The sequence below is a fragment of the Saccopteryx bilineata genome, chromosome 4 (assembly GCF_036850765.1).
Source record: "Saccopteryx bilineata isolate mSacBil1 chromosome 4, mSacBil1_pri_phased_curated, whole genome shotgun sequence".
Lineage (NCBI taxonomy): Eukaryota > Metazoa > Chordata > Mammalia > Chiroptera > Emballonuridae > Saccopteryx > Saccopteryx bilineata.
The window spans coordinates 286,822,313-286,834,659 of NC_089493.1; the positions used below are offsets into that span (position 1 = coordinate 286,822,313).

The 12,347-nt window shown below is 41.7% G+C and overlaps 1 protein-coding gene across 4 annotated transcripts in view; it reads right to left on the reverse strand.

The window, feature by feature from the left end:
* Positions 1 to 12,347, reverse strand: part of LOC136334632 (zinc finger protein 75A-like) — a 52,273-nt gene that overhangs the window by 35,378 nt on the left and 4,548 nt on the right. The window contains exons 4-9 of one of the 4 annotated variants that reach the window (XM_066275104.1): positions 12,000 to 12,091; positions 11,587 to 11,713; positions 9,956 to 10,047; positions 9,540 to 9,666; positions 6,355 to 6,465; positions 2,314 to 6,181 (exon numbers count right to left, since the gene is read on the reverse strand). In XM_066275104.1, coding sequence (XP_066131201.1) covers positions 5,517 to 6,181; positions 6,355 to 6,465; positions 9,540 to 9,666; positions 9,956 to 10,047; positions 11,587 to 11,713; positions 12,000 to 12,091 — 1,214 coding nt within the window. In that variant the 3' untranslated portion in view covers positions 2,314 to 5,516. Of the gene's footprint in view, positions 1 to 2,313; positions 6,182 to 6,354; positions 6,466 to 9,539; positions 9,667 to 9,955; positions 10,048 to 11,586; positions 11,714 to 11,999; positions 12,092 to 12,347 lie in introns of those variants that run through there. The other 3 variants (XM_066275105.1, XR_010731197.1, XM_066275106.1) reach the window with 3 other exon arrangements.

Below are 12,347 nucleotides of genomic sequence, written 5' to 3' on the forward strand. Positions count from 1 at the left end.
CACACTGGAGAAAAGCTATACAAATGCTTTCAGGGTGAAAAAAAGCTTCACTGAGAACTCTGCTCTTATCTGCCATAGGAATACACAGAAAAGAGATACATCACAGGATGGAAAGGATGTGCCGAGTTTGTAGAAACCTGATACATCAACTCCTTAGGTCAACAAGTGCTTCTTAGAGCTTCCTTCTGCTGTGAAAAGTTCTACTAGCCAATCCCTGGCTTAGCCTTAAACTTACTGACAACTGGATCTCAAGAACCACGTCTGAGAACAGGAATCAGCCTAAGACTGCAGAACCTTCTTTCTATATCTGCCTAGAACAGTGGTCGGCAAACTCACTAGTCAACAGATCCAAATATCAACGGTACAACGACTGAAATTTCTTTTGAAAGCCAAATTTTTAAAACTTAAATTATATAGGTAGGTACATTCCTTATCGAGGTAACGCCTGCACGTGGTATTTTGTGAAAGAGCCACACTCAAGGGGCCAAAGAACCGCATGTGGCTTGAGAGCTGCCGTTTGCCGACCAGGGGCCTAGAAGTTCACACTCCTGTCCCACTGTGATCATGCATTTTGCTTTGAAGGGAAGAAGGCTATAAAACCCCTAATTCCTGCCAGGAATCTAGGGTGCCCTTGTTCTGAACAAAGAAAGTGTGGCAGGTGGCCTGAGAACTGTTTCTGGGCCATATGAGAAAAGACAGTCTTCCCCTTCCTGGGGAGCACACATAGAATTTTAACAGCTTGAATCTATTCAAAAGCAATAATTGAGCTGTAGTCACCTACTGTTATATACTACTGCTACCTTCAGGGTAGATCACTACTCTGCAACAGAGCCACCACCAGAAAGGGAACAAAGGAAAGAAAGGATAGGCTAGGCCATTGAATAATACTAAATCTAAGTGACCTAACTTTTTTATGGTTTTTTTTTTTGTATTTTTCTGAAATGAGAAGTGGGGAGGCAGACAGACTCCCCACATGTGCCGTACAGGGATCCACCCAGCCTGCCTACCAGGGGGCGGTGCTTTGCCTATCTGGGGCAAAGTTCCGTTGTGGCAGGAGCCATTCTAGTGCCTGAGATGGAGGCCAGGGAGCCATCCTCAGTGCCCGGGCCAACTCTGCTCCAATGGAGCCATGGCTGCAGGAGGGGAAGAGAGACAGAGAGGAAGGAGAGGGGGAAGGGTGGAGAAGCAGATGGGTGCTTCTCCTGTGTGCCCTGACTGGGAATTGAACCCAGGACTTCCACACACCGGGCCAATGCTCTACCACTGAGCCAATTGGCCAGGGAAAAACAAGAATGTTTTATAAGCTAGAAATCTCATCTAGCCTGGCTCTGCAGAGATAATATACAAAGCCCTGATAATACAGTACAGCTAGTGCTCCACTTACGACCATGATTGATTCCGACAGACTGGTCATAACACGATTTGGTTGTAAGTTGAGTAGGCTATATGTACAGTACTGTGAAGTGATGTTATAAAAATCTGTCATATTTTATCATAATTTTCTTTCATTATTGTTATATATCATAATTTTCTTTGTTCATTTTATGCCATTTGTATCATCTCTACAACATTTTGTTATTTTTACATTCATCAGGTTTAAGTAAAACCCTGCATTCCCAGTACAACTGGTTTAATATTTGCAAAGACAATTTCCTCTTGGTAGACATCTTGGAAGGGGTTTGATGAAAAATATCCAAGACACAAAACACAAATTGCTGTACCGAGTCTGGGATAACAGTTGAAATGGTGCATACGGAGATGGTAGTGCTGCTGGAAGCTGGTCCACACTGTCGTATGCCTAGCTGGGCAACGCTTGTGCTGCCAGACGCCGAGCAGTCGTGGCTAGCAATTGTGGTCGTAAAGTCGAGTGGTCATAAGTTGCATAGGTCGTAAATCGATCAACATTCGTAATACCTTGGGTTTTGTTGGTTTTGATTTTTGTCGATTTTTTCCACAAAAAATTTCTCGGTTTTCATTGATTGCCTCAGATTTTGTCATCATGCTCATGTGATCTTGCTGCTAATTTTGCAAAAACAAAGGGTAACCCACGCATTCTCCTGCTCAGAGTGGCGTTGTTTCTCATTGTGTGAGCATCACCCACATTTCAAGCCAAATAATTCCACTGCTTTCTAGTGTTTTTGTGATTTTTTACTGATTGCGAGTGCTAATACTACAATTACATGTAAGTGATTACTGCATATACAATATTTGGTGTGATGTTTATTTTGTGTTTTTCAGTTTCAAAATGTACTTAACTAAGGTGACCAACTTTTTTACAATGGAGAGGACAAAAATAAATTGAAGAAAACAATATAAATAAAAGAAACATTTTATTCATTGCAACAATACACTATAATATAAATGCATAATAAAAACGTTTGTAATATTTTATATTGTAATTATGCTTACATGCCTATTAATTTTTAATTGTAAAAAATTACTCATTTAGATACAAATAAATCACATCACACACAATGGATCGACTCTGCATTGATCGAATACACATTTACAGATTAGTCTTCCAATATCAAAAAGGACATGTAGGAGGACATTTTTCGAGGGAGGACGGAACTTAAAGGACTGTCCTCCCTAAAGGAGGATGATTGGTCACCTTAACATAACGCACGTAAAATAAAATCACATGTGCTCAAATCTCATTGTCCCTGTTAAGTGTTTTCCCTGCTAATACGTTATCCCTTTCCTTTTAGCTCCATCATGGGATCAAAGAAAGTTTCCATTTATTCTTTACATTAGCTTTTTATATTTTTATATTAATTTGTTCTTAGTATTAAATACTACATTTATTCTCTATAAAGTGTGTTTTTGGTTTGTATTTTAGAGTGTCTAGAACTAATTAATTGGATTTACACGGACTCATATGGAAATAATTGCCTTGGTTTTCATCGGTTTCAGACTTCGCTGTTTTCTGTGGTAGACTGCAAGTGGCAAAAAGCCTTTGTAAATTCTAGGCTTAGCAAAAGGCTAAGTCCCCCCCCACACACCTCCATATTGGCTATGAAGCTGAGTATTTGCACTCATCCCATAGCCCCACTTCACTTGATTGCTTAAGTTGCTGGAAGCAATTTACATGCCCTTCCTCTCAGCCTTTGTTCAGATGTTGGTTGATTTCACTTATGCATGGTGGGAGGATTCCTGTTTATGCCTTAAGAGAGTTCCTGTTTTTGCCTCAGATGTATGACTTCGTATCAAAGACTTCCTTATTTGCATATGACTATATAGTAAAGCAAACTGGGGGCTATGTCTCTCTCAGATATTGCCATCAGCATTGAAGAGGCCTCCTGATCCCATCCTCTTTTCTCAATGAGTCTGAATTTATTTTAATTCCACACTGTTCTCCCTCAAGACCCAGAATTTCTAGTCGCGCTGGTCCGCAGCAGTTTTCAGATGAATTATGGATGAAAACCAAGGTATCACTGTACTACCTTCAGGCCTGACTGATGAAGCTAAGTGACAGCCAACATACCCACTAGCTATGGGGTCTTGAACAATCCCTGTATCTCTTTGTACCTTATCTTCCTCATTTATAAAATCATAGATTTGGAAGAGATATTTTAACCCTTTTCTTGATACTACCTAAAAGCGCTAACTAAATAATACATCCGAGTCAAAGGTAAAAATAGATAAAGGGTGCGTTATAAGAATATCCACAGCCTAGAGATTTTTAGCAGTCTTATCAAACACCACCCAAGACTACTGATAAATGCTATGCTAAGGAAAACAAATGCAGGTAGACCCTGCCTAATAGTTTACAGTGTAGAACAGGGGTAGTCAACCTTTTTTTATCTACCACCCACTTTTGTATCTCTTTTAGTAGTAAAATTTTCTAACCACCCACTGGTTCCACAGCAATGGTGATTTATAAAGTAGGGAAGTAACTTTATTTTATAAAATTTATAAAGCAGAGTTACATCAAGTTAAAGCATATAATAATAATTACTTACCAAGTACTTTACGTCAGATTTTCACTAAGTTTGGTAGAATAAATCTTTTTTTTTTAATTTATTTTAGAAAGGAGAGAGAGAGGGAGAGAGACAGAGAGAGAGAGGAGGGAAAGACCTAGAGAGAGAGAAGGGGGGAGGAGCAGGAAGCATCAACTCCCATATGTGCCCTGACCAGGCAAGCCCAGGGTTTCGAACCGGTGACCTCAGCATTTCCAGGTCGATGCTTTATCCACTGCGCCACCACAGGTCAGGCCGGCAGAATAAATCTGTATAAAACAACTTACTATAGTTAAATCTATCTTTTTATTTATACTTTAGTTGCTCCGCTATCGCCCACCATGAAAGCTGAATGCCCACTAGTGGGCAGTAGGGACCAGGTTGACTACCACTGGTGTAGAACAACAAACATGGACATGGATTAACACACTTTTACCAACCACTCCCCCGTTAGTTTCCAAAACTGTCCTTTTGGAAATCTGGTCTCTTCAAGAATTCCTAAGTCACCATGCCCAGTGAAACACAAGATTCTACTTACAGCACATGTTCCAGTTTCTAGACAAACAAATCTCTCTTGATTCTTAATAACAAAAGCCAAATGAAAAAGCAAACAAAATCCTGAGAAGTTAACCCTGGACTCACATTAATTTTCTTTTAGGCCTCAGGAAAGTGCTGATTTTTATGGCTGTTTTATCCTATTGACATCGTGAGGAGAGAAAACAGTCTAGGTTTTATTGTAGAAAACTCTTCACATCTAATATATTATTCTATGGCTAAAAATTCCAACCCGTTTCCATATAACCTCATTAATGAGAAATGTTTTCTTTTTTAAAAACACCACCACCGAGAGACATAGTGCATTATTAGTTATATGTCAGGTTCCCTAGTGGTGAAGTAAATATTTCATCAAAGTAAAATTTGTGCTAATACACATCAAAGCTAAGTTGCTAAAAAGTTCAAGCAAAACCTCACATAATATCCAATGATGAAAGGAATAAAATCCAATTTGGTTCTTAGAAAATTTTACATTAGAATTCATTTCTGCCCCATGAGACTATTGAAATTGATAAGCCTGCTACCTTGAAGACAATGGTAAGCAATTAAATGAGCATATTATTGTTTTTGTCTTGGAAGACCATGCTACAAATGTTTCTATCATGTTTAAGAGTGACTGAGGAGCTCAATGCAAAACCAACACTAGTTACCTCTGTGACCACAGAAGACTGACTCATGGGCTCATCTGCTATTTGAAGTTGAATTCGATATTCTGGCAGATACAATCTCAAACAGCTTTTTCTACTTTTAGAATGTTCCTAGAACACTGATCTTGAACAGAAATTCCCTATAGGTTATAAGTCAACACAGGAAATAGAACAACTTTAATGCATCCCCTGCAGAGTCAAATTTGATTTCTTTCTGTGAAATGCTTGTATCTCCAAATTTTCCACTGATGAAAAAAATGTTCATTTTTCATAATTTTGTATCTTCTCATAAACTTTAGCATCAAGCACCACTTAGTGAATTTATTCAGAATGAGGACACTGAATAAGCTTCCCTTCACTGGTGGAGTTTCTGGTGCCTAAGAAGGCTTGACCGCCTGCTGAAGTTTCTTCTGCATATGTTACAGGAATAAGGCTGCTCACCTGTGTGGGTTCTCCGATGTTTAATAAGGTGGGAGTTCTGACTGAATTTTTTTCCACATTCAAGACATGTAAAGGGCTTCTCTCCAGTGTGAGTTCTTTGGTGTGTGTGCAGATTTGTATTTTGACTGAAGCTTTTCCCACACCATGAGCATTTATATGGTTTTATTCCTTGGTGTGTTGTTAAGTGCTTATTAAGATCTGAACTCCATCTAAACCTCTTATCACACTGTGGGCATTTATATGGTTTCTCTTCAGTGTGAATTCTTTGGTGCTTAATAAGGTCAGAGCTAACTCTGAAGCTTTTCCCACATTCCTGGCATTTAAAAGGCTTCTCTCCTGCCCGTACTTTCTTATGACGATCCATAAGTTTCAGCAGCTCTTGTTTCCACGTTGAAAGTTTCTTTCTTTTCTTCACTGGACAATCTCGGAGCCACTTCCCCACCCTGTGCACATCACCATGATTTTCTATGACTGTCGTTTTCTGAGGAACTTTCACTCTGGCCTTTTCTGATATTATGTCTCCAGGTGCTTGTATTTCTAATCCAGGATGATTTCCAGTGTCATCTTTGAGCTTTAACCCTGTGGGAATGAATATGACAATCAGCCAACTGAGTGACAGAGCAAGAATGGAGAGAGAAAAAAATTCAAAGACGACTGATTTTTAATAAACAGATAAGGAGAGTCCTAAAATTTTAAGTCCTTGCAAAGGTTCCTATTAGGACACATTCCTCCTCTTCCAATGGTGTATTTACCTATAGGTAGCTCTCGAGGACTGTCCATGAACTCTGTGAATCCTTGAACCCATGGCTCTTTTCCTTGTTCTAGACAGGAGATCACTTTAGGTTTGGGGAGCACAAATATGGCTGTGAAATGGAAAAATAGAGGTCAAGAACTGGTAACAATGGTTCACTAATTCTAGACTTTCAGTAAGAATAATGAACACTTACAATTTGTTATGCCCAATGGTTAAATGATTAGACTCTCATATCAGATAACAGTTTTATACTACACTACATTTATGGGTAAGTATGCAAAGTGGAGATTGAGAAATAAACCTAGCTTGATCAGTGGAAAGGACATAGGTCATGGGAATCTCGTCCATATTCTCTTTCTTCTGCCACCAACAACCCTACACTTGAACAAGATGGAATAAAACTCCAGAGGTTGCAGGGAATACAGGCTGGTCCTATTAACTAATTAGGACCCACCCTGATATAAGACCAGGCCTAACAGAGCTAATGTGAAGATCAGCGAGCGGGTTGGGTGTCATATGCACATATGACTCTTGTCATAATTATATTAACTTTTTATATTGCTCTTGAGCACCAGGAAGTGAACTAGGAAAGATTTCTACCACTCCTATAGCTCACTGGTTCATATCAAGTTGGACAAAAAAGATGAGCATCATTTAGTGCACTTTTACTGAATACAAATATCCAAGTAGAGGAAGTATTCATCATTCAATCTCTAAACAAATATGTATTAACTGGCTATGGCATGCCAGACACTGTCCATGAAATAGGAATATAATGGTGTATAAGCTGAAGTCTGCTGATCTCATAGAACCTACCTTCTAGTGGGAGACTGAGACAATCAAACATCAATAAACAGACAAATGGCCTGACCAGCAGTTGGCACAGTGGATAGAGCATTGGACTGGGATGCCGAGGACCCAGGTTCAAGACCCTGAGGTAGCTAGCTTGAACACCAGCTCATCTGGTTTGAGCAAAGCTCACCAGCTTGGACCCAAGGTCACTGGCTCGAGCAAGGGGTCACTCAGTCTGCTGTAGTCCTTCAGTCAAGGCACATATGAGAAAGCAATCAATGAACAACTAAGGTGTCACAACGAAAAACTAATGATTGATGCTTCTCATCTCTCTCCGTTCCTGTCTGTCTGTCCCTATCTATCCCTCCCTCTGACTCTCTGTCTCTGAAAAAATAAAAATTAAAAATAAAGTGGTTCCACACTGAGGTCGCCGGTTCGAAACCTTGGGCTTGCCTGGTCAAGGCACATATGGGACTTGATGCTTCCTGCTCCTCCCCCTTCTCTCTCTCTCTGTCTCTCTCTCTAAAAAAATCAATAAATAAAATATTAAAAAAAAATAAAATAAAAATAAAGTGATTCCATTAAAAAAATAAAAATAAAAAAATAGACAAATAAAATATCAAGAATAAATGTTTTAAAAGAAATTAAAGCAGGGTAAGAGAGCATTTAAGATTCTGCTTTTGTGAAGTTATCTGAGGTAAAGCTGTGTGGAAGGCCCCTTTAAGAAAGTGGTATTGGCCCTGGCCGGTTGGCTCAGCGGTAGAGCGTCGGCCTAGCGTGCGGAGGACCCGGGTTCGATTCCCGGCCAGGGCACACAGGAGAAGTGCCCATTTGCTTCTCCACCCCTCCGCCGCGCTTTCCTCTCTGTCTCTCTCTTCCCCTCCCGCAGCCAAGGCTCCATTGGAGCAAAGATGGCCCGGGCGCTGGGGATGGCTCTGTGGCCTCTGCCTCAGGCGCTAGAGTGGCTCTGGTTGCAACATGGCGACGCCCAGGATGGGCAGAGCATTGCCCCCTGGTGGGCAGAGCGTCGCCCCTGGTGGGCGTGCCGGGTGGATCCCGGTCAGGCGCATGCGGGAGTCTGTCTGACTGTCTCTCCCTGTTTCCAGCTTCAGAAAAATGAAAAAAAAAAAAAAAAAAAAAAAAAAAAAAGAAAGTGGTATTGGCCTGACCTGTGGTAGCACAGTGGATAATGCGTTGACCTGGAACGCTGAGGTCGCCAGTTCAAAACCCTGGGCTTACCGGGTCAAGGCACATATGGGAGTTGATGCTTCCTGTTCCTCCACCCTTTCTCTCTCTCTCTCTCTCTCTCTTTTCTAAAATAAATTTTAAAAAATTTTTAAAAAATTAAAAAAAAAAAGTGGTATTGGCCCTGGCTGGGTGGCTCAGTTGTTAAAGCACCTCCCTGGCACACTATGGTCGTGGGTTTGATCCCCGGTCAGAGCACGTACAAGAAGCAATCAGTGAGTATACAACTAAGTGGAACGAGTTGATGCTTCTCTCTCTCTCTCTCCCTCTCCCTCCTTTCCTCTCTTTCTCAAATCAATGGAAATATTTTTAGTAAAAGAGAGAGGAAGTGACATTTGAGCAGACCTAAAGGTCCATGTTTTGCCATATGGTAGAAAAGTGTGCCAGGTAAAGGGAAGGAGAAAATAGAAATGAACATGGCAAGTTCTAAAAACAGCAAGACCAGTGTGGCTAAAGAGAACTGAACAATGGCACAAGTGGTAGCAGATGAAGGTAGAAAGGAGAGAGATGTCAGATCTTGAAGGGTCCTGAGAACATTGGTAGGAAAAGATTGGATTTTATTCTGAATGTGGTGAGAAGTCATCATAAGATTTTGCAACAAACATGCCATAAACTGATCAGGTTTTAAAAGGCTGCTGCATAGAAAACAGGTATGGGAGAACATGAATGTTAGTAGCAGGAGCCAGTTAAAAAGCTACTGAGGTGGACCTGGTTTGAGATGTTACCAACTTAAACCAGGATGCTAACAAGGAAGAGGCTAAGACATATTCAGGCTATACTGTGAAGATGGAGCCAAAAGAATAGTGATGCATTAGTAGTGGGTATGACAACAAGATAACAGGGGAAAATGACTATGCTTCTTGCTCTGAGCAACTGGGTGAATAGAGTTGCTTTTTACTGAGATGAGAAATATAGAAGGCAGGTTTGGGGAAAAGAAGGGACAAGACTCAGAATTCTATATAAGATAAGGAATGTGTACTTCATAAAAGCTCCCAGGTGACCTGGATACACCTTTCCTCTGCAAATACCATCGAGTGGAGTACCAATCTGCTACTAGAACAGATTCTCTCACGGGAGTATTCACAGTACGACAAGAACAGAACAGATGACTCAACTTCTACACAAAGGGAAGAGGAGACTCTTTACCTAGAGAGATGATAGTGCCATAGTTTTCCTGCATTACATCATTGTAGAGAGCCTTCTGACCAGGATCCAGTAACGCCCATTCTTCCTGGGAAAAATACACGGCCACTTCTTCAAATGTCAGCAAGCTCTAAAGAAAAGAATGGGCTTCAGCTCAGTACTGGCCACCTCAGCAGCAGTCCTAACATCTGGCCTGTGAACTGCATGGTAGGTCAGGCACTGAAGGAATTAATGGCAAATGATTTTTAAAAAGTGACAAGGCAGAAAGAAAGGAGGCAAGGGATCAGCAAACAGCCTGGGAGGTGTCCAGTTCCCCAGGGAGAACATCTGGGCTAACATGTCCCTGAGCACCTGCTAGGCAGTGTAATTCACAGGCAACAGGGAAAAGCATCCCTAAACAGCTCAAAAGCAGAGCTCACCTGGGGCTCAGGCAAGATGAGCTCAGGCGGCACTGTCCAATCTTTGGTGTTTGTCTGCTCGGGAAAGTCTAGGATCTGGTGAGCAGGCACAGCTGTGGGTGGGCAAAAGAGCCATAGGAAATTTCTCTCACGTCTACAAATATCCTGAGTACATTTCTAAAATATACAAGATTCTAATTCTTTCAGTTGAGATGGAGCTGCCTTACAAATGTTACATGGTACCTATAAGTGGCTATCAGTCTCTACAACCAATTAACTGTCTTATTTTCATGAGTAAAGTCAGTACAAGGAAATTTGAATTTTTCCTTACATGACATAAATTATTCTGAGTTGGGAAAAAATTAGGTGTCTGAAAATGCAATCTCAGAGACTCCAATGTGGCAGGTAAAGGAAATGGAAAGTTAAAAATGAGCATGGTGGCCTGACCTACAGTGGTGGAGTGTATAGAGTCGACCTGGAATGCTGAGGTCACCAGTTTGAAACCCCTGGCTTGCCAGATCAAGGCACATATGAGAAGCAACTATGAGTTGATGCTTCCTGTTCCTCTCCTCCTTTCTCTCTCTCTCCTTCTCCTCTCTCTAAAATATCAATAAATAAAATCTTTTTTTAAAAAATGAGCATAGCAGGTTCAAGACACAGCAAGAACACCATTGCACCCAAAGAGGATGGAGCCAGGGCACAAATAGCAGGGAAGTGAGCAGGGGTCAGATTCTGAAGGGTCCTACACCCCTCAGAAGGAGTTTAGATTTTATTCTGAATGTGTGGAAAGTTATTGTAATGTTTTGAAGCAGAGAAATGTCATGATCTCACCAGGTTTTAAAAAACTAGGCTGCTCATGGAAAACAGACTGTGGACGGGCAAGAGTGGTGGCCAGAACGCTAGTTACAAAGCTGGTTAGAGAAGCTACTGGCTTAGACCAGAGTGCTAACAGGGCAAGAGAATAAGACATGGTTGGATTCAGACTATGATATAAAAGTGGAACCAAGAGAACTAGTGATGCATTAGTAGTGGTATGATGGCAAGATTGGACTAAAGGATGACCCAAGATTTTTGGCCTGAAATATTGGGTAAATGGTGGTGCCATTTGTCGAAATGGAAAGATGGGGGAGAGAGAGATCAAGAATTTTAGGATAAGCCTGATCAGGCAGTGGCACAGCGGATAGAGCATCGGCCTGGGATGCTGATGACAGAGTTTCAAACCCTGAGGTTGCTGGCTTGAAGCCCAAAGTCACTGGCTTGAGACCAAGGTGCTGGCTTGAGCAAGGTGCTGGCTCAGCTGGAGGCCCCCCCCCCCCCCCCCCCCCCCCCCCCCCCGGTCAAGGCACATAAGAGAAAGCAATCAGTAAACTAAGGTGCTGCAACTCTGAGTTGATGCGTCTCATTTCTCTACCTTCCTGTTTGTCCCTCCTTCCTTCCTCTTTCTCTCACTTAAAAAAAATCAGGATAAGGAATGAGCATATGGACTGCATAAAAGCTCCAGGTGATTGGGATACACCTTTCCCCTGCACACCATCAAGTTGAGGACCAACTAGATCTACTGGAACAGACTCTCTCATCAGGGTGCATTCCCAGTCAGATAATAATATTATAGGTTACTTGACTTCTACACAAAGGAAAGAGAGAATCTTTACCTAGAGAGATGACAGTCTCATAGTTTTCCTGCATTACGTCATTGTAGAGAGCCTTCTGACTGGGATCCAGTAACGCCCATTCTTCCTGGGAAAAATACACGGCCACTTCTTCAAATGTCAACAAGCTCTAAAGATAAAAGAATGGGCTTCAGCTCAGTACTGGCCACTCCAGAAGTAGCCCTAACATCAGCCCATGAACTGCATGGTAGGCCAGGCACTGAACAAATTAATAGTATATGATTTTTTAAAAAGTGAAAGTAAGAAAGGAAGGAGGCAAAAGATCAGCAAACAGCCTGGGAGGTGTCCAGTTCCCCAGGGAGAACATCTGGGCACATGCCTCTGAGCACCCGCTGGGCAGTGTGGTTCATGGCAGCAGGGAAAGGCAGCCTAAACAGCTTGAAAGCTCAGCTCACCTGGGACTCAGGCAAGATGAGCTCAGGCGGCACTGTCCAATCTTTGGTGTTTGTCTGCTCAGGAAAGGCTAGGATCTGGTGAGCAGGCACAGCTGTGGGTGGAAAAGAGCCATGAGAAATCTCTCTCTCTTCTATGCACATTCTGAGCTCATTTCTAATGTAAATGATCTTCATTCTTTCAGTAGATGGGAAACCTTCATAAGTACCTGTGGTGCTGGTAAGTGGCCTCATTGTTCATAAGAACCAAGCACCTATCAACCCCCAGAACAGGTTCCCGAGTTTTCACAAGCAAAATTAATAGACAAAAACCCTTATTTTCCTCTCATGACATCACCTTAAGGAAAATTT